Raw genomic sequence first — 21,307 nt, forward strand, 5'->3', positions numbered from 1 at the left:
TTGCAAGCTATTGGCTGGGGTAACTGTCAAGCTGAGGAGGAGGCGGGGTGAGAGGGGCCAATCAGGGAGCGGGCCGCGCGCGCACGCTGGGCGGTGGGCGGCCGCTGGAGGGGGTACGATGCTCATGAATGGAGCGGGCGGCTCAGTGCGCATGCGCGCAGCGAGAACCTCTACTTATGGCGTCGGGAGAGACTACCCACCAAGCAGCAGAGTGGCGCAGCGGAAGCGTGCTGGGCCCATAACCCAGAGGTCGATGGATCGAAACCATCCTCTGCTAGCAACACTTTTCCCACCCTCCACCCCCGTTTCTTTTCTTAATTACCGCCTTCATTAATAACTTTAATTTTTACCGTCGCCTCTGGTGTTTCCTAATCCTCTCCGGAGAGACTGACCTTTTCCAGCTTTGCCCGGCACAGCAGGGTACGGTATGTCAGAAGTGTCCCGGGATGGCCGGGGTCACACGTGTCCCCAGGAGCCATGTGTGTCCCCACTGTACTCTGTGTGTCGTGGAGGGGGAGCGCCACGCGTGTTGCCAAACGCTGTGCTTGTCCCCAGCATGGGAATATGCCGGCGGGGGAGCACCACGCGTGTCCCCAAACCCACGCGTGTCCCCAAACCCACGCGTGTCCCCAAACCCCACGCGTGTCCCCAAGCGCTGAGCCTGTCTCTGGATCCACGCGTCTCCCCCGAGCGCTCCCAGGAGCACGCAGCCCCCGGCGCAGCGTCTATCCAGGGTAACCTCCCCGTTCCCATGGGGCTGCTGTGACGGTGACATGGGGCAGGAGGTCCCAGGGGGCGTGGGGAGGGGGGAGGAGTGGCCGAGCCCCCCCCACCCGGGGGCTGAAGCCTGGTGGGCTCCATAGGGATGCGACGGGGTCCAGGGTGTTTGTTGTGCACTGATGAGTTTGTCAGGTCTCAGCCCGCCACTGGTGACCATGTAGCAGGAGGTGGCACCAGGAGCAGGTGACCACGGTAGCCACGACATGCCGGGATGGCGTGCCATCCCCCATCCTGGCGTGTCGTGGCTACTGTGGCTAGCTACTCCCAGTGCCACCCCTGTCCTGGCATGTCGTGGCTACCATGGCCACCCACTCCTTGTGCCACCCTTTTCTGGCATGTCATGGCTACCGTGGCCACCTACTCCTGGTGCCAGCCCTGTCTGGCATGTCGCGGCTACTGTGGCCACCCACTCCTGATGCCACCCCTGTCCCAGTGTGTTGTGGCTACTGTGGCCACCCACTCCCGGTGCGACCCTGTCACCTGCACCTGGTGCCACCCCCGTCCGGCATATTGTGGCTACCATGGCCACCCACTCCCGGTGCCACCCCGCCATCCCACATCCCACGAGTGGGGATATCCCCACCCACCACCGGGCGGCCCCATCCTCCCTCCCGGCGGGAAGGAAGGAGTTAAGCTCGGTGTGGATGCTAACGGCCCTTTGTGTCACTGGGGGGGGGGGGGGGGGAGGAAGGGCTCAGCCCTGTCACGGGGGAGAAGCCACTCTCCGTGGGCGATGCTGGCGGTGCTGGCCCTGCTCTGCGGTGCGGTGACGGTGGCGGCGACAGCGGGGACGACCGCGTTGACTTTAGCTGTGGTGTTACCCGAACACAATCTCACCTACCCGTGGGCTTGGCCACGAGTGGGACCAGCGGTGCGCTTGGCCGCCGCCACCGTTAATGCCCGAGCCGATTTATTACCGGGCTTTACCCTCCGGTGGGTTTTCGGTAGCAGCGAGGATCGGCACGGTGTTTGCTCTGAAATGGCTGCGCCGTTGGCCGCTGTTGACCTCCAGCTCGCTCATCACCCCGCTGCATTTCTGGGACCCGGGTGCGTCTACACGGCGGCCCCAGTAGCCCGCTTTACAAGCCACTGGCGGCTTCCACTGGTGACAGCGGGTGCCGAAGCCCACGGCTTTGACGACAAGCAAGAGCAATTCGGGTTGACCACCCGTGCTGGTCCCAGTCACCGTAAACTGGGTGAACTGGGTGTGCAGCTCCATCGGCGTTTCAATTGGACCCGTCGGGCTTTACTGGTTTACTGGGATGAGAAAGTGGATGACCGGCCGTACTTCTTCGCCGCCGAGGGGCTGTACGTCCAGCTGCCCACCCTGCGCAACCTCACCGTCATGGACGTCGTCTTCCGCGACGGCGGCAACTTCTCCTTCATCATCCAGGAGATCAAGCAGAAGGGACGGAGTGAGTGCTGGGGGGGAACGGGACGCACCGACGGGGGGGGGTCCTGCCGTGGGCTGGCACGGGGAGAGGGACCGGGGTGGCGGTGGTGGGGTGCTGGGGCAGTGCATGGGTGGGCATGGCTGTGCGCGGCTCTGCACGGCTCCACGCGGGTGAGCACGGCTCTGCATGGCTCGGCACGGGTGTGTACGGCTGTGCCCACGTGTGCCCGGGTTCGCACAGCTCTACACGGCTCCACGCGGGTGTGCATGGCTGTGCACGGGTGTTCATAGCGGTACACAGCTGAGCACAGCTGTTCAAAACTTTACATGGGTGTGCACGGCTCTGCATGACTTTACACGGGTGTGCACGGCTCAGCACGGTTCTGCACAGCTGTACACGGGTGTGCATGGCTCAGCACGGCTCTGCATGACTTTACACGGGTGTGCACGGCTCAGCACGGTTCTGCACAGCTGTACACGGGTGTGCATGGCTCAGCACGGCTCTGCATGACTTTACACGGGTGTGCACAGCTCAGCACGGTTCTGCACAGCTGTACACGGGTGTGCATGGCTCAGCACGGCTCTGCATGACTTTACACGGGTGTGCACGGCTCAGCACGGCTCTGCACAGCTGTACATGGGTGTGCATGGCTCAGCACGGCTCTGCATGACTTTACAGGAGTGTGCACTGCTCAGCACGGTTCTGCACAGCTGTACATGGGTGTGCACAGCTCAGCACGGCTCTGCACAGCTGTACACGGGTGTGCATGGCTCAGCACGGCTCTGCATGACTTTACACGGGTGTGCACGGCTCAGCACGGCTCTGCACAGCTGTACACGGGTGTGCATGGCTCAGCACGGCTCTGCATGACTTTACACGGGTGTGCACAGCTCAGCACGGTTCTGCACAGCTGTACACGGGTGTGCATGGCTCAGCACGGCTCTGCATGACTTTACACGGGTGTGCACGGCTCAGCACGGCTCTGCACAGCTGTACATGGGTGTGCATGGCTCAGCACGGCTCTGCATGACTTTACAGGAGTGTGCACTGCTCAGCACGGTTCTGCACAGCTGTACATGGGTGTGCACAGCTCAGCACGGCTCTGCACAGCTGTACACGGGTGTGCATGGCTCAGCACGGCTCTGCATGACTTTACACGGGTGTGCACGGCTCAGCACGGCTCTGCACAGCTGTACACGGGTGTGCATGGCTCAGCACGGCTCTGCATGACTTTACAGGAGTGTGCACTGCTCAGCGCGGCTCTGCACAGCTGTACATGGGTGTGCATGGCTCAGCACGGCTCTGCATAACTTTACAGGAGTGTGCACGGCTCAGCACGGTTCTGCACAGCTGTACATGGGTGTGCATGGCTCAGCACGGCTCTGCATGACTTTACAGGAGTGTGCACGGCTCAGCACGGCTCTGCACAGCTGTACACGGATGTGCGTGGCTCAGCACAGTTGTACATGGGTGTGCATGGCTCTGCGCGACTGTACACAGGAATGCTGCATAACCACACACGCATCATGCATGTGCTGCCCCATCCTGCACCATGACACCCCCCGGCCCCCCACCCTGTGTCATGCCCCACCAGGAGCTGCTGAGCGGGGCTACCTGCCCCGGTCCCCTCTGTGCGGTTGGCCCAGGCTGGCTCTGTCCCCGTCCCCATCGGAGCCATCCCGGGTGGCACCAGGGGAGTGGGTGTCGGTGGGGCTGGCGCTGGGTGGGTAGCCTCTGGCACCCCCAGCCTCGCCACCTTGCTGCTCACCCCGGGTGGGTGCTGCTTTGAGGCCCCAGGGTCCTGGTGGGTGGCACGGCTGCGTCCCATGCTGGGCAGCACCCCGGGACCCCACCGGCACCGTGACCCCCTGCTGAAGGGGACCATGGCAGTGGGGTGGCAGCACCCACCGGGGCCACCGTGCCGCCGAGTCAATCTCTGCCGGGATCTGGGCCACAGGGAGGAGGAAACAGAGTCGGGAAAACAGGAAACCTGGGCCTGGCGCCTGTGTTGGAGGGCAGAGGCGGGCAGGGCACGGGGGGGGGGGGGGCGGGGGGGGCAGGCAGAGGGGGTTGGGACCCCCCAGCTCCCCAGCACCCCGCTTGGCCACCCTCCACCCACTCAGCAGCATGACCCCACCGCGTGTCACCTCCCACGTCAAGCAGGGACCCTCGGGATGCTGAGGGTCTCGGGGGTCTCCCAGGGACGGGGGGGTCCCGGGGTGCCACGAGCTGTCTCACCCTGCACAGTCGTGTACGTGTGCTGCGCCCCGGCCACGCTGCGGGAGCTGATGCTGCAGGCGGGGCGCGAAGGGCTGACCCGCGGCGACTATGCCTTCTTCTACATCGACATCTTCGGGGCCAGCCTGCAGGGCCGCCGCTTCCCCGAGCCCCAGCAGCCGTGGAGGCGGGGGGACCGCCACGACGCCAGCGCCCGGCAGGCCTTTGAGGTGAGCCGGGGCTCTGCGCTGGCACCCACCGCACACGCGTGTGCATGTGCACGGGCTCCCACCCACGCATGTGCATGTGCACGGGCACCCAGTGCACCCACATGTGTATGTGCACAGGCACCCACTGCACACATCTGTGCATGTGCACAGGCTCCCACCCACGCATGCATGTGCACGGGCATCCACCACACGTGTGTGTGCATGTGCCTGGGCTCCCACCCACATGTCTGTGTGCACAGGCACATATGTGTGTGTGCATGTGCCTGAGCACCCACCACACACACATGTGCATGTGCACGGGCTCCCACCCCTGTGTGTGCATGCATGGGCACCCATCCACACATGCATGTGCACAGGCACCCACCATGCACGTGTGTGCGTTTGCGCAGGCACTAACCCCCATGTGCGTGCCCCCCACGGGGAGCGGGGCTGTGGTGGGTGCCGGAGCACCCCCGTGCCCCCCCCTAGCTCCCGGCTGCTGGTGACCCCCGAGGAGGAAGGAAACGGGATCAATGGTGTCGGGGCCCTGCCCCGCGCCCAGTGTGGGACCCCCGGTCCCCTGGAGTGGGCAGGGTCCCTGGCCCCGCTGCCAGCCGCTGTCCCCCCCAGGCTGTCACCATCATCACCTACAAGGAGCCCGAGAACCCCGAGTACCGGCCCTTCCTGGCGCGGCTGAAGGATGAGGCGCTCACCCACTTCAACTTCTCCATGAAGGATGATTTGGTGGGACACGGCGGGATGGAGCCAGGAAGGCTGTGGGGCACGGGGGGGAGCTGGGGCTGCTGGGGGGCTGGGGTGGTGCTGGGGACAAAGGAACAAGGGGACACAGGGTTGAGCTGGGGACAAGGGGACATGGAATGGAGCTGGGGACACGGGATGGAGCTGGAGCTGCTGGGGGACATGGGATGGAGCTGGGAACATGGGATGGAGCTGGAGCTGCTGGGGGACAAGGGAGCTGGAGCTGCTGGGGATGTGGGATGGAACTGGAGCTGCTGGGGGACACAGGATGGAGCTGGGGACAGGGGATGGAGCTGGAGCTGCTGTGGGACGTGGGATGGAGTTGGGGACATGGGATGGAGCTGGAGCTTCTGGGGGACATGAGAGCTGGAGCTGCTGGGGAACATGGGGTGGAGCTGGGGACAAGGGTACATGGGGTGGAGCTGGGGACAAAGGATCAGGGGATGGAGCTGGAGCTGCTGGGGGACACAGGATGGAGATGGAGCTGCTAAGGGACATGGAATGGAGCTGGGGACAGGGACAAGGGGATGTGGGATGGAGCTGAGGCTGCTGGGGACAAGGAGCTGTGGGATGACCTAGGGCTGCTGGGGACAAGGGGACAGGGACCCCAGGCTGTGCCCCATCCCCGAGCCATCTCGGTGCCACCAGATGAACTTCATCGCGGCTGCCTTCCACGACGGGGTGCTGCTCTACGCCCAGGCTGTCACCGAGACGCTGGAGCGGGGAGGCTCCATCACCAACGCCTCCGCCATCACCCGCCAGATGTGGAACCGCACCTTCTATGGTGAGCCCCGTCCCCGTCCCAGCTGGGTGCCACCCACCAACCCCGTTGGGAGGATGATCTGTTGGGTTTGGAGCTCCCACCCATGGACTGGTGTCCCCAGGGTCCCCCCTACCCCGGCAGCCACTCACCCTCTGTCCCCAGGTGTCACCGGCTTCCTGAAGATCGATGAGAATGGAGACCGGGAGAGCGACTACTCCCTGTGGGACATGGACCCGGTGCTGGGGGACTTCCAGGTGAGCCCCACTGCGGGGGCAGCTGGTCCCATGGGGCAGCTGGGAGCCCCCTCCCACCCATTTCTTGCCCCCCCTCCCCAAGATCGTGGCCAACTACAATGGCACCACCAAGAAGATTGAGATGGTGCCAGGGCGTGAGATCCACTGGCCGGGGAACATGGTCCCCTCTGACGTCCCCCCCTGTGGCTTCGATAACAGCGACCCGCTGTGCCGCAAAGGTGAGCAGTGATGGCGGGGGGGGGGGGACACAACACGAGGCCCCCCACCCTGGGCACCCACTGGCCCCTCACCACCCTCCTCTTGCTGTGCAGCCAACCTGTCCACCCTGGAGGTCCTGTCCCTCGTGGTCAGCCTGATCCTCCTGGCCATCACCGTCACCTCCTTCTTCATCTACAGGTGGGGGTGCCGGGGTCGGGGAGGGTGACCCCGAGGCTGCGCTGCTGTCCCCAGAGGTGGGGGGACACAGGCGGGGGGTCTCACCCTGCCCTCCCGGCGCAGGAAGCTGCAACTGGAGAAGGAGCTGGCGGCCGAGCTGTGGCGTGTCCAGTGGGAGGACGTGCAGATGAGCAGCTTGGAGAAACACCTCCGGAGCGCCGGCAGCAAGCTCACCCTCTCCCTGGTGGGCACCCAGCCCGTCCCCAGCCCCGCTCCAGAGGCAGGGACCTGGTGCAGGGCTCACCCCGTGTCCCTTTCCCCAGAGGGGCTCCAACTACGGCTCGCTGATGACCATGGAGGGACAGTTCCAGGTCTACGCCAAGACGGCATATTACAAGGTATGGGGGTGCGGGAGCAGGGGTGGACACCCACCACCCCACCGGGCACCCACCACCCCACCAGGCACCCATCGCCCCGTGTCTCCCCAGGGCAACCTCGTGGCTGTGAAGCACCTCAACCGCAAGCGCATCGAGCTGACGCGCAAGGTCTTGTTTGAGCTGAAGCATGTAGGTGGCGCCCGGTTTGGCATCACGCGGTGGGGTGGGGGTGCCCAGCCGGGTGTCCCCTGGCTGGGGTGGGGGGTGACGTGAGCCTGGTCCCACACCCTGCTCCCGGCTTAGATGCGGGATGTCCAGAATGAGCATCTGACCCGCTTCATCGGCGCCTGCACTGACCCCCCAAACATCTGCATCCTGACGGAGTACTGCCCGCGCGGGAGCCTCCAGGTACCAGCAGGGTCCTGGTCCCTGGCAGCCATCTGGGGCTGGAGCTGCTCCCTCCAGTGCCCATCACCCAGCGTTGGGGCTGCACAGTGCCCATCACCCATCGTTGGGGCCACACGGTGCCCATCACCCAGCGTCGGGGCTGCTCGCAGCGGGCAGATGGGTGCTGTCCCCCATCCCTGGACCATCCCTGGTGGGAGGACAGCAAGGTGACCCTCATGTCCCCAGGACATCTTGGAGAACGAGAGCATCACGCTGGACTGGATGTTCCGCTATTCCCTCACCCATGACATCGTCAAGGTAACGAGATGGTTCCCACGGGGGTCCCCATTCCCATGGCAGGGGGGCAGCGGGTCCGATGGCTCTCCATCCTGCCAGGGGATGCAGTTCCTGCACAATGGGGTCATCATCTCCCACGGGAACCTCAAGTCCTCCAACTGTGTGGTGGACAGCCGCTTCGTGCTGAAGATCACGGACTATGGGTTGGAGAGCTTCCGCGTAGCCCCCGATGGCGAGGACTCCCACGCACTCTTCGCCAGTGAGCAACCTGCCCATCCCCCCACCCCGCCCCTGCCTGGGGTCCCTGCCTGGCCTCAGCCCCCTCCCTGGTGCCACAGAGAAGCTGTGGACGGCACCCGAGCTGCTGCGGATGGAGTCACCGCCGGCCCGCGGCACGCAGAAGGGCGACGTTTACAGCTTCGGCATCATCCTGCAAGAGATTGCCCTGCGCAACGGCGTCTTCTACGTGGAGGGGCTCGACCTGAGCCCTAAAGGTGGGGGGGAGGGCCAGGGACCAGCTGATGGGTGCTTGGACGAGTTGATGATGGGTGCTCGGACCTGTTGGCGATGGGTGCTCGGACCTGTTGGTGATGGTGATGGGTGCTCAGACCTGTTGGTGATGGTGATGGGTGCTCGGACCTGTTGGTGATGGGTGCTTGGAACTGCTGTCAATGGATGCTTAGACCTGCTGCTGGATTCTTGGTCCAGTTGATGGGTGCTTGGACCTGCTCTGATGGGTGCTTAGCCCTGCTGATGACTTATTGGACCATCTGACAAGTGCTTGGACCAGCTGATGGGTTGTTGGACCAGCTGATGGGTTGTTGGCCTCGCTAGATGGGTGCTTGGACCAGCTGATGGGTTGTTGGCCTCACTGATGGGTGCTTGGACCTGCTGTGATGGGTGCTTGGACCTGCTGATGGGTGCTTGGACCAGCTGATGGGTTGTTGGCCTCACTGATGGGTGCTTGGACCCACAGAGATCATTGAGCGGGTGAAGAGCGGGGAGCGCCCCAGCTTCCGCCCCTCGGCCAACGTGGGGTGCCACATGGAAGAGCTGGGCCAGCTGATGCAGCACTGCTGGGCCGAGGACGTGCTGGAGCGCCCCGACTTCAACCAGATCAAGGTCCAGCTCCGCAAGTTCAACAGGTACCTCTGGCTCCCCCAGCCCTGTGGGCAGTGGGTGACCCCGAAAAAGGTCCCTGGATGGGTGCTCACCCCCTGCCTGCAGGGAGAGCAGCAGCAACATCCTGGACAACCTGCTGTCGCGCATGGAGCAGTACGCCAACAACCTGGAGGAGCTGGTGGAGGAGCGAACCCAAGCCTACCTGGAGGAGAAACGCAAGGCTGAGGCTCTCCTCTACCAAATCCTGCCCCAGTAAGCACTGGGGGGGCCCCCGGCCCCTGTGCACCCCCTTACTGCTGGGCACCACACCGGCATCCCCTGCCTGCCCCAGGCTGGGGTCCCCCGTGGATGCCCTGCATGGCTGGGGGTGCTTGGAGGGGCTGGGGACCCCAAGGGCTCCCATGTCGCTTGGGGCTGGGGGTGCTTGGAGGGGCTGGGGACACCAAGGATCTCCATGTTGCTTGGGACTGGGGGTGTTTGGAGGGGCTGGGGACCCCCCCAGACTGGTGTATGGCTCCAGGTGCCTGAAGGGGCCAGGGACCCTAGGGACCCCCCAACATGCTTCATGGCAAGGAGTGCTTGGAGGGCTGGAGACCCCCCAGTTCCCTGTGTCATGGCTTTTTGGGGCTTGGGGTACCTAAAGGAGGCAGGGATGACCCCAGACCCCCAGCATGTGTAGGGGTGGGGGTCCTCAGAGGGACCAGGGACTACCCCGGCCCCCCATCATGCCTCAGAGCTGGGGGTCCTCAGATGGCTGGAGACCCCCAGGACCCCCTGGCATAGCTGGAGGCTGGGAAGTCCCTGCCTTCAGGAGGGGTTGGGGGGCTGTGCCCCCCCCATAACCCCCCCCCCCCGTCCCCCAGCTCGGTGGCGGAGCAGCTGAAGCGGGGGGAGACGGTGCAGGCGGAGGCTTTCGACAGCGTCACCATCTACTTCAGTGACATCGTGGGTTTCACGGCGCTGTCGGCCGAGAGCACCCCCATGCAGGTGGTGACGCTGCTCAACGACCTCTACACCTGCTTCGACGCCATCATCGACAACTTCGACGTCTACAAAGTGAGCACATGCCAGAACATACATGAACACGCATGAACAGGCACGCACCACGGGTCACGCCGGGCACCCCAGCGACGGCGTCAGCACCCAGCACCCGTGGTGTGTCGCAGGTGGAGACGATCGGGGACGCCTACATGGTGGTGTCGGGGCTGCCGGTGCGCAACGGGAAGCTGCATGCGCGTGAGGTGGCCCGCATGGCGCTGGCGCTGCTGGACGCCGTCCGCTCCTTCCGCATTCGCCACCGGCCGCAGCAGCAGCTCAAGCTGCGCATCGGCATCCACACGGGTCAGTGGGGACGGGGACGTGGGCGGTCACTGGGGACAGGGGTGGGGACGGGGCACCCCACAGGTCAGTGGGGACGGGGACATGGTGGGGTCACTGGGGATGGGGGTGGGGACGGGGCACCCCACAGGTCAGTGGGGACAGGGACGTGGCACCCACATGGGTCCATGGGGACAGGGACATGGCACCCCATGGGTGAGTGGGGACAGGGATGGGGACATGGCACTGATGTGGGTGATTTGGGACAAGGATGGGGACATGGCACCCACATGGGTCAGCAGGGATGGGGACAGGGACATGGCACCCATGTATGGGTCACAGGGGATGGGGACATGGCACCCACACGGGCTCATGGGTGGGGGGACACAGCACCCATGTGGACCAGCAAGGATGGGGGGACAGGGCAGTCCCTGGGGCTGGGGGGGACACCCAGCCCTCTCACAGACCCCAAGGATGGGGAGGGGACATCAGCACCCAGGGGGACAGTGGGGCCATGGAGATGGGAGCCCCCAGCAAGGGGGCTGGGTCAGCCTGGGGTGGGGGGCTCACTGGGTGTCCCACAGGACCCGTCTGTGCTGGCGTCGTGGGTCTCAAGATGCCCCGGTACTGCCTCTTCGGGGACACGGTGAACACGGCCTCGCGCATGGAGTCCAACGGGGAAGGTGCTGGGGCACCCATGGGTGCTGTGGGCGCTGGGCTGGGCACCCATGGGTGCTGATGGGACACTGCCCCCACCAGCCCTGAAGATCCACATCTCGGCGGTGACCAAGGCAGTGCTGGAGGAGTTCGGCTGCTTCGAGCTGGAGCTGCGGGGGGACGTGGAGATGAAGGTGAGCTCCAGCCCCCCCCCAGTGGCTGCCCCCGTGGGGTCCCCTCAGCATCCTCATCCCACAGCCCCACAGTGCCCCCCCCCGCACCCCCACCCCAGGGGCAATGGCTGCCCCCCCGCACCCCGACCCCTGGGACAGTGCCCCCCCCCCCCGCACCCCAAACCCTGGGGCAATGTCTCCCACCTCCCTGTACCCCGACCCCCTAAGTCATGGACCCCCCCCGCACCCCGACCCCTGGGGCAATGCCCTCCCCCCCCCAACCCCGACCCCTGGGGCAATGGGTGCCCCCCCACACCCTGACCCCTGGAGCAATGCTCCCCCCAGCCCCCTGCCCCCTCTCTCCGCAGGGCAAGGGGAAGGTGAGGACCTACTGGCTGCTGGGGGAGCGCGGGAGCAGCACCCGGGGCTGACCCCCCCGGGGGGTTAACTCCCCCCCCAGCCCCCCGGGGCTAAGCCCGACACCACCCCCACAGCTCCCCCAGACCGGGGCCAGGCTGGTGGTCCCCGCCAGCGGCCAGGGGGGCCAGGCATGCCCCCCACGGCACCGCCCCCCACGAGCTGAACCCCGAAAGCTGCGGGGGGGGCCCCGTGTCCCAGCAGCCCTATGGCCTGGCCCTGGCACCGGGGGGGGCCAGGGGGGACACGGGGGGCCGGGGACAGTGCGGACCCCCGGGGGGGGGGTGCACTAGAGCTCTAATTTTTGTAATAAAGCTGGTGTGTACGCATTCGGCGTGGGTCTCAGTGGGGTCCTGGGGTCCCCCCCTGCGTCCCCCCACACCGCCTGGTCTCACTGGGGTTCTGGGTGGTATCGGGGGTCTTCCCGTGTAGCAGCAGCTTCACAGGGGCACAAGCGGGCTTGCGGGGGGGGGGGGGGGGGGGGGGGGGCGGGGCTTGGCAAGACGGGGCACCCCGGGGGGGGAGGGGGCGGGTCCGGGGAGTCTGCGGGGCCAAAGGAGCCGGGACCGGGCAGCGGGGGTAGCAGTGGGGACAGGGGGTGGTGGGTCCGCGGGGCGGGGTGCTGGGGGGGGCGCCAGGGCAGGGGTTGGGGGGGGTCCCAGGGCCGGGGGGGGCGGGATCCCCTGGGCAGGGGGCGGGGGGGGGGTGTCACCGGGGCAGGGGCATTCCCCGGGGCAGGGGGATTACCCAGGGCAGGGGTTGGGGGGGATCCCGGGGCGGGGTCTGGGGAGGTCCCCAGGGCAGGGGGTGGGGGGGTCCCCAGGGCTGGGGTGGGGGGGTCCCCGGGGCAGGGGGCTGGGGTGGTCCCCAGGGCAGGGGGCTACCCAACGGGGAGGGTTGGGGGGGGTCCCGGTGATGCACACCCCGCGGGGGGCTCAGGGGTCCTGGTCATGACCGACCCGGGGGGGTCGGGGGGTGCCGGGGGGGCCTGGCCGTGCCCGGCCAGGGGGGCTCTCGGGAGGGTTCGGGGGGTCTCGGCCATGCCCGACCCCAGGAGTCCCGGGGGTCCCCGGCCACGCGCGGCGCCTCGGGGAGCGCGGGGGCGGAGCGTACCTCCAGTTCCGACCCGCCCCCGCCATCCCATTGGCCGAGGAGACCGTGGCGGCCCCGCCTCCCGCCCAGCTCCCCGTCCTGTCACTCCGAGCAGTATCTCTGCTGTCATTGGACAGCAGACGCGAGGGGCGGGTGCTTCCGGCCGCCTGGCGCTTCCTCTTCCCCCCGGGCCCTCCTGTCCCTCTCCCGGTGACTTCCGGTCGCGGCGCTGGGCGGGGGGTGCGGAGCCGCCGCTCCCCTCCCCCCCGGCACCGAGACCCCCGCCCGGTGGAGCCCCCCCCCGCCCCGCCCTGCCCCGTCCCGCGCCGGGGGGCCTGTCACACCCCCGGCGCCCCCCGCCCCCCGCGGCGGGGACCCCCGGGACCGCCTCCCCACAGGCCTCCCCCGGGGGCCGCCCTCGCCACAGGCCTCCTCTGGCGCGGCCGACGGGGACCCCCTCCCCGCGCCGGCACCCCCGCAGCTCCCCCCGCCCCGGGCTCTCTCCAGAGCCCTCCTCCCCTAGGGCTGCCCCATAGCACAGCAGGGCGCCAGGCCGCAGGCCCCAGGCCTGCCCCAGTCAAAGAGCAGCCCCTCCACCCCTGCTAAGGGGAGGCAGCCCCCTGTACCCCCCCCGTCCGGGGGCAAGCCCCCCCTGAGGAGCAGGCAGGGGTGCCCCTGTCCCCTCCACCCCATTGCTTCCCATTGCTGGAGTGGGGGGTGCCCCGGAGGGGGGGGTATTTCCCATAAACACCCCTCTCCCCATCCTCCCAGGAGGAAGAGCTGGGTGGGGGGGCTTACCAAGCGAAAAGGGGGGGCTCCTCTCAGGCCAATCCCCCTGGATAGGGGCTGCCCTCCTCCCTCTCCTCCCCTCCCCCAGCCATGGAGATGCAGAAGGGGAAGGGGGGAGCAGCAGGAGGAGGAGGGAAGTTGCTGGTCTCCACTCTTCTGGATGCCAAGGATGAGTTGGAGGAGGTAGGTGCCTGGGGCTGGGGGCAGGGGGGCTCCAGGGGGTGGGTTACGGGCTCAGCCCCATGCGGGGTGCGGGCAGGGTGACGCACGCTGCTCCCCTTGCCCATTCCTGTGTGGGGAAGGGGCCCGTTTGAAACAGAAAACACCTCCCAGCTGGGGTCTCCCTGCCCACCTGGCCCTGGCTGTGCTTGGGCTGGGCAGCCGCAGGTTGCGGAGCAGGGTTATGAAGCTTGCTGAGCGCCGACAGGACTCATCTTTCCAGCATCTGTGAAACTTTCCGACCTGTGTTCACCAGGCCCCAGGTTACACAGCACTGTCCTACTTCCCACTGAGCTTTTCTGCCAGCAGCAGGATAAGAGACCTGGTTCTTTTACAGGTGGGGAAGGTTTGGGATCTCCCCAGGACAACTGGGATCTCCTCCTGATGTGGAGGAGCTGTGGAAGAGCCGGTAGCGCAGGGACCCGGGTGAGCTGGACACATGGCTCAGGCCCTTCTATAATGCGGATTGACACCTGGCTTGTGGGGCCACCCCAGCGAGCGTTTGGGGATATTCCTAATGCTGGTGTAGGGCCGGCTTCCCCGGTGCCATGGGTGCGGCAACACACTTGTAAATGGCTAGACTTGTGGGAGAGACCGGTTATTTATTGTGTGATGGAAACGAGTGTATTTGGGGCTCATGAAATGGTGCAGACAAAAAAACAAAAACATGTTGGATTTCAATTGCAGGAGAAAAATAGGGTGGTAACTGGAATAGCTAGGTCTCAAGGTCTGGAAACTGTCCTTTGCCATTTAGAGTGTATTTATATTCCTTCAAAGCACTCGTTGGTCCCCATGTGTGTTTTGGGTCCTGTCCAGGTCTGGACAGAACGTTCCCAGCTTCAGACCCACGCAGCTCTGCGAGTCCAGCATGGCCGGGAGCTTTGGTTGGGCTCGAATTTGGTTCCAGGCTACTGAAGCAATTCCCCTGCAGTCTGGGTCGCTCTCACCTGGATCTTTCCATGAGAGTGTCGAGTCTGGGAAGGAGCCATCAGGAGTCAGCGAGCGCGGTGGAGCTCAGTTTTGATCATGGTGATGTATCCGGGCAAACGCAGGGACCAGAAGGAGAGGACATCCCAGAGATAAGCTTTGTTTAACCATCAAGCCTTCCTCCTGTGCCTCTTAAACCACTGGGAAGCAGTGCCTTAGCCTAGAAGCCCAGTCAGCTGGGAGAAACTGGTTTGGGCATTAATTATATCCCTGAGTGCTGATGGATTTACTGTTGCAGTTTCATGGTCTTTGCATTAAAGACTCCAACAAACAGGAAGCAGAGCGTACACAGGAAGAACCGTGCGTGATAGTTGCACGTTGAGTTTTCACAGTAAACAAGCTGCCATCCTTGATGGGTGAAAGGATGAAAGGAAAGGAGAAAAACCTCCTCTGGTCTTTCCCTTCAGCAGTTGTCAGAGCTGCCCGTGGCAGTAAGTTGAACACACCTGTTTCAGGGAGAGAGGTGATCTGGAGGATTGGAGCTTGTAAAAAATATATCTCCTACCAGGTGTTAACACAAAGAAATCATCATCTCGTTCCACTGTGGGTGTTGGTAGAGGCAGCAGAGCTTGTTGCAGGAACGTGAGCCATTAAACTTGCCCAAAGGTAGAAATACTGTTTTCAAATACCATACCTGGTGTTTGAAAATACAGGACCTCCATGCCTGGCAGGAGCGAGCTGGTGTGCCTCTCGTGTATCCCAAGATGGGAATACCAAACCCTGATCCTGCTAGTCTGTCAGCAGGTCTCAGACCAAAGACATTCTGTGACGCTGAAGTTCCTTGCAAAGCTCTTCTGGTGGTTCATTGGCTGCATTATCTGCCAACAAGTTGTCTTATTTCTCACTGGGATTTTTCTAACTCTCTTTTGCAGCCACTGGATCTTGTCCTCCCTTTCAAATAATTCATCTGCTTTAGATTTGAGATTTTCATGGGTTTTGCCCCATTGCTCTTTCATAATGCCATAGTTGGGCCTGGAACAAAGCCGGTTTTACAAAGGCATTATCTCTGCATTACTGACCAGTATATCTTCTTTCATATTGCCTTGGAGTGGAGAACTGTTGACCTCTTTCTCAATAGCTTCTTCACTGCAGTCCCTTTGATATGCAAAGGAGTCACTAATCAGTTCCATAATCGGCATGATGTGTTTGCATTTTAATCAAGAAGCAACTGTGTAGAAATAACCTTCTTGGAACTTGCTTAGTGCCTGTCTTAGCCTGCATTTGCCACTTTTCCCTGCTGCAAACGGGTCACCGCTCTGTTAACCGTAGGCTTCAAGGAAACTCCAGGAAAGCGAGACCTCATTTTGCTGGCAGCCGCGGACACTCGCATCGCTGCCGTGGCCAAAACGGTCCAGCTGGGCCCGCAGCTCTGGCGTGGTAGCTCTGGCACCGGCAGAGAAGGCAGGGCACATCTGCCTCGCACGGCAGCAGAGCTCTTTGTGGAGGAGTTTAATTTAGAACGACGTCTTGCTGTGTGAGCGGTAGCGCAGGAGCGAGACCCCGGTGTTAAAGGAGCCCGGTGGTCGAGCCACTGTGCGCTGGCAGCTGGGAGCCCTGCTCTCCGCTTGTTTGCTGGCTCTCGGGTGTATCGCTGCTGTGAGAGCATGTGGTGAGCCTGCAAGTTCGTGCAGTGATTCTGTCTCCACCCCTGAGGTGGCACCACAAAGTGGGGTGAGGATTTGGCGTGCCTGCGCCCAGAGTCAGGCTGCTCTGCTCAGGTTTTTCCCTGCACCAGAGGCAGACATCAGCTAACACCGGTGCCCAGCCTGCTGGACAGGAGAGAGCCACGGCTGCGGGGGGCTGCTCTCACCCTGCGTGAAGTGTGGGCAACCCTCTGATTTCTCTCAAGTTGAGTGGAAGCCTTTGCCATTTGCTTCTGCGGTATTTTCATCCCTGCACTCTTGTCCCTGACCAGTCCTGACTTGGTGGCTCTTCCTATCACTTCATCCCTTGGGGTACTTGCCCACAGACATCTGCTCCTGCCGTTTGTTCTCACTCAGAAGCTGCTCAGATGTTAAGTGACGAGAACAGAAGGTTTCCAGGCTCATGCCCTGCTGTCCGGGGGGTTCCCACAGGGACAGGAGCAGTGGGTCTTGCACTGCAGAGCTGCTGGATGACAAGCTCTCGCTTCCCTGCGCTGGGGACAGCGTGTCATCTCGGGGTACGGCTCCGCTCCCAGACTGACAACACTGCCACAAATTCAGCCTTTGCACGACTACATTTTGGCCTCATATCAAAGTGACATCAATATTAGTGTCACTGAATAATCATGCGTTTACTTTTTGGCTCTTTGAGCGGTGTCAGTGGAGTATTTAAAACCCAAACCTGTGGATAAATGGATGTTGATGAAGCGGTGGCTTCTCCAGCTGGCAGGAGATTCAGAGCCCTGACGTGAGCCAAGAACAGCTGTGGTGGCACTGGCTGTTTTTCTGTCCCTTCAGGTGTTTGGGTGGGGGTCAGAGCAGCCTCTGCTGTATCTTGGCTCAGTGAGGATACGCTCGAGTGTATCTGCTCTTCAAATTTTGTGACGTTTGGCTTTTCTCTGTTTCAGAGACTAGAAAGGTGCGTGGGCATCGTCACTTCGCTAACCAACGGGCTGTCGGAGAGGGAAGCTAACGATGCCCTCAATGCTCACGTAAGTGTCATCTCCTCGAGACGAGGAATCCTGCCTGGATGAAATCATTCGTGGTGGATTGTACTTGCACAGATCTCTGAGGGAGCGGGCGTGCAAGGCAGAGGGAACAGGCAGATACAAGGCAGGGGGACGGAGCCCGCTGCGTTCTCGCGGCTCTCAGCCTGTCAAGGATTCCCAGAGCTATTACAGTTAAAAGACAAAACAACATCGTGGCTTTAATCCTTGTCTAGTCACCTCTTCGGAAGCCGACCTGCAATGCAATTTCTTGCTGAAATCTGGCTGAGTGTGTGTCTTGCGGCGTATGCATGCTGTGTACGTGTGCACGCACGCAGGAGTCTGTCACCACACGTGAGCGTCTCTTGTTTGTGTTTCTCATGTATTTTTGTACTCCTGTGCTGCTCAGATCAGCTTTTTCCTGGCCTCCAAACAGCCAGACTCCAGACCACTGGAAAGGGCAGGTTCAGCCTTTCTGCTGAGGGATGGAGCATTTATTTCGAACTCCACGTAGTCTTAAAATACTTGCCAGCAAGCCACAGATGTTACCGTATAAGGAAAACTCGTGTGACATGTTAATGGGCTCTCGGACATGTTGGTTGCATTTTTTCCTCCCCGGAACACCTTGGGCTGTTGGAGTCAGTGGTACAGAGTTGCCTTCCCTTAATGGGAAAAGGTCGGCAACCCAGGCTGGATTGCAGGGCTCTGAAGCTCGTGAAATGTTTTCCCAGTGTCTGTGAGAAGAGCCTGGGCAGGTTCCCAGCCAGAGGGCAGGGCGCAGGGACCTGCTGCTGTTCTTGTCTGGGGGTTTGTTGCCCCCCAGTAGCGAGATACCCTGCAGTGGTGCCACTGAAGTCGCTGGGAGGCTCTCGCTGCTGGGGGGTTTGCGCCAGCATCAACTTGGCAATGGGGTAAAACGTCAGGGAGGCCTGCTATGTTTCCTGTATTCCCTTATGATCCTGCTTTGAATTCCTTGCAGGCTGCTGGGCGCTCCGTTGACCCACCCATCTGGTGGGTCTCGAGCGGGTTTTCCTTCTTCTGTTGCTTTACTGAGCTTCCTCTAAGATCCCGCCTCACCTGCTCACCCACGGCACTTGCGTTTTTCTCTCTCAGATCTGTAAAGGAACCCCCCAGCACGAGGAGATCTGCCTGGGTCTTTTCACTCTGGTTTTAACCGAACCTGCTCAGGCACAGAAGGTAAGGCACGCCTGCGCCCCTCGCCGAGCGCGGAAAAGTTCGTCCCTGAGAGATTTTGCTTTCCAGGCAGCTGGGGATTCAGAGCTTGTGGAAGTTTTGGGTCTCGTGCCGGCATTGGAAGGCGCCTGGCTGGAACCCTCCGCGCTGAGCAGTGTTTATTGTAGCAGGGCAATGACTTTGCTTGAACCGTTCCTGGGTTTGTTGCATCCACGTGGCAAGGGGCAGCAGCAGCTGCTGCTCAGGGGAATGCGGATGCTGCCACCAGGGAAGGGGGCTCAGCTGGGCTCTTTCACAGCCCTGGAATTAATTGGTTTTTTTTGCTGCGGGAGACAAGTACTGATTCTTAAAGGAACTGTTAAGGCCTTGCCCAGTTTCTGCCTTGTCTTTGGAGGCCCGGAACGGATTTCCATGCTGGAAGCCAGATGTAGATGACAACAGAAATAATCACCTAGACTGTAGAGGAGGAACATGTCAAATTCCTAGAGAAAATTGCTTTTTAGCAGTTCACCTCTGTTAATTTCACAGACTGGATTTAATTTTTAAATAACTTTTTAACAACGCCGTAAACTGTGATTTTTAGAATTGTAGTTAATCACCTACAGGAAGGTGAATGTTTTGTATTCTGAAGATCTTGGGTGTGGATTTGTCACTGTTGCTACAAACTGGGGGCGGGATTTGAAAATGATGTTTTCTTATAGAAACCAGACCTATTTCTGGCAGCTACAAGGAAAAACAAAAGCGCTGTTGGAAAAGCCATGCATGGCAAGTGATACCTAGGGGTCTTTGTATGGATGCATTGCATTTAACAGGGGTTGCACGGAATTTGGAAGGGTTGAAGCAGACTTTTGAAGTTGGCAGGGTCTGCCACGAGCATGGCTGAATGGTGTGCCATCTGGGATGCTCTGTAAATCCTGGCGCTGTGCTGGACCGAAGGTGACTCACACAATATTCTCTCGATTTAATCACTGCAATGAGGGCAGAGCTCTCCACCAAAGCAACAGATCTGCGTTAGCTCCTGGAACTCATAGTTGCCTTGGCATTGCTGGGTGGGATGGTCCTTGGCGATGAAGGTACAGCTCCGTTCCTCACAAATCACCTCTTGAAAGCAACATGCACTTGTCCTGGGAGTCTTGAGGCCTGGCTGCTTACACTGCTGATGTGAATGAGATTCCTCTTCGGTTAGACGGCTGTGTTTGGCTCTGTCTCTTTGCTGGCGTAAGGCCTTCCCAAACCCTGACTGCAGAGTCCCCAGCCCTGCTGTCCTTAGGCTCTGGCCTGATTCTGCTTCGTGTGCTGAGCACAAGACTTGGAAACCTGGAGAGGCTGAATCCAGCTGAGGCTCGGAGCACTGCTGGACACATCCTTGTTTCCAGGACTCTTTGGGAGCTAGAGTATTTCTAGTTGCTGACTAGCAGCGCTCTGCAGGATCATCTTCCAAAGGGTGAACCTCCTCCTTCACATCAAATAAAATGCTCTTCTCCCCTCTCTGGGATGTGGTGGACCCTCTGGGATGGGTGGGAAGTGTCCAGGCACCGTTGAACAAGCACTAGGCTCATGGAGCAGGTGCTTCTGTGCGCTGGAAGCAAAGGTTGAGCGAGCCTGGCATGCCCCAGTTTTCCGTCTGCATGGCACTTGCTGGCCATCCCGTTGTGGGGGCCAAGAGAAACCCACCCAGAACATTCCCCTCCATGGTCTCCCCTGGCAAAGGGGGACAAGGGGGTGAGCAGTCCGGTGCTCTCACTGGCAGGCACCGACGCCGTCTCTCTGAGATGGCAGGCCGGGGGCATGCTTTGCTGCTCATGGCCACATTAATTAGAGGCGGCTGGTCTTCCTGCTCTTGTCAGGTCTGCTCTTCGGAGCACGTTACTTTTCTTAGGGAGTAATTGGATCTGCCAGTCTGCCAGGCTCTGATGTCACCAGTTGCTGCCACCTGCCCTGTATCCAGACAGCAAGGACAGGAAGCCAGTCAGTGATTTTTCTGCCAGGCTTTGGGGGTGAGTTACTCCTTGCCTTTGCTCCCTGCCTATGAAGAGGGGTTAACGCTTGCCAGACCGATAAGGCATCTCAGGAGACTCTTGAGAGAGCTCTGAAATTCTCACACAGAGGGCAGAGCTCTTGTTCATCTTCCAGTGAAAAACCCGCAGGTCCAGGATGCTCAGCGCAGCCAGCCCAGGTCACCTGCAAGAACTATTCCCACATCATAAAATTCCCGCAGGTGAATATTTGGTGTCGGCATCAAACCCAGTGAGGTTGGTGTGGAAGCGGTACTGCCCTGAGCCAAGCGTACCCCACGAGGCTTTGCCATACTCCTGGGACCTGTTGTTTTGCCAAAGGAAAAAAATAAAAGGATGTGGTAGCTGGCCATGTTTACATTCTAGGGCAACAAGTGCTAAAAAACCCTTGAAGCTGAGCAGGGCACGCAGTGCCAGCACGCGAGCAGAGGCATCTCGTGCTGTCTGCTTCGTCATCCTGTGTTTCCTCCGTGGATGCCTGTCCCCAGCATGTGGATCCGGCTCGTCTCGCAGCGTGGCCTCGCTGTCCCCCAGCCGCATCAGCTGGGGCATGGAGGGGAGGTGGGAGGCACTCCCTCCTCCTGGAGAGGCTGTTTAAAACACATCTCCATTTTTTCTGGGGGGGGGGGGGGGGCGGGGGGGGCTTGAGCTGCCCCATCCCCTTGCTGACCGATTACAGAAACGGTGGCACGGCGGTGGCGGAGGATGGGCTGAAGCATGCAGGTCTCCTCCTCCCTCTTTGTTGCCTTGACACCCCGACCACCACGAGAGATTAGCTGTGCTAAACTTGTCCAGCTGTGAGGAGGGACACTTGACCGCCTTCAAATATCAAAGTGACAGCAACTGATCCATCAGATCTCCCTCCTCCGCCTGGCACCTCTCAC

At 61.7% G+C, this 21,307-nt stretch overlaps 2 protein-coding genes and 1 non-coding gene across 3 annotated transcripts in view; all 3 read left to right on the forward strand.

Annotated features, from left to right (window-relative positions):
• Positions 1–205: 205 nt before the first annotated feature.
• On the forward strand, positions 206–277 carry TRNAM-CAU (transfer RNA methionine (anticodon CAU)). The gene has a single exon. It is a non-coding gene; the product is annotated as a tRNA-Met (tRNA).
• A 1,216-nt stretch (positions 278–1,493) lies between these two features.
• NPR1 (natriuretic peptide receptor 1) lies at positions 1,494–11,786 on the forward strand. Its single transcript, XM_055792173.1, has 21 exons — positions 1,494–2,195; positions 4,422–4,621; positions 5,231–5,344; positions 6,008–6,143; positions 6,285–6,376; positions 6,459–6,594; positions 6,688–6,772; positions 6,875–6,995; positions 7,075–7,149; positions 7,240–7,317; positions 7,432–7,536; positions 7,762–7,833; positions 7,912–8,071; positions 8,151–8,306; positions 8,789–8,957; positions 9,040–9,186; positions 9,798–9,990; positions 10,101–10,275; positions 10,836–10,934; positions 11,011–11,102; positions 11,450–11,786. Exons 1-21 carry the CDS (start codon positions 1,514–1,516, stop codon positions 11,510–11,512), a joined length of 3,150 nt encoding a protein of 1,049 aa, XP_055648148.1. The 5' UTR covers positions 1,494–1,513; the 3' UTR covers positions 11,513–11,786.
• A 919-nt stretch (positions 11,787–12,705) lies between these two features.
• The window catches only part of INTS3 (integrator complex subunit 3), a 43,052-nt gene continuing 34,450 nt past the window's right edge, over positions 12,706–21,307 (forward strand). The window contains 3 exon segments of the mRNA XM_055792174.1: positions 12,706–13,562; positions 17,137–17,220; positions 18,328–18,411. Of these exon segments, the coding sequence (XP_055648149.1) occupies positions 13,470–13,562; positions 17,137–17,220; positions 18,328–18,411 (261 nt within the window). The 5' untranslated portion in view covers positions 12,706–13,469.

This window comes from Falco peregrinus, chromosome 19, assembly GCF_023634155.1.
Source record: "Falco peregrinus isolate bFalPer1 chromosome 19, bFalPer1.pri, whole genome shotgun sequence".
NCBI classification, from domain to species: Eukaryota; Metazoa; Chordata; class Aves; order Falconiformes; family Falconidae; genus Falco; species Falco peregrinus.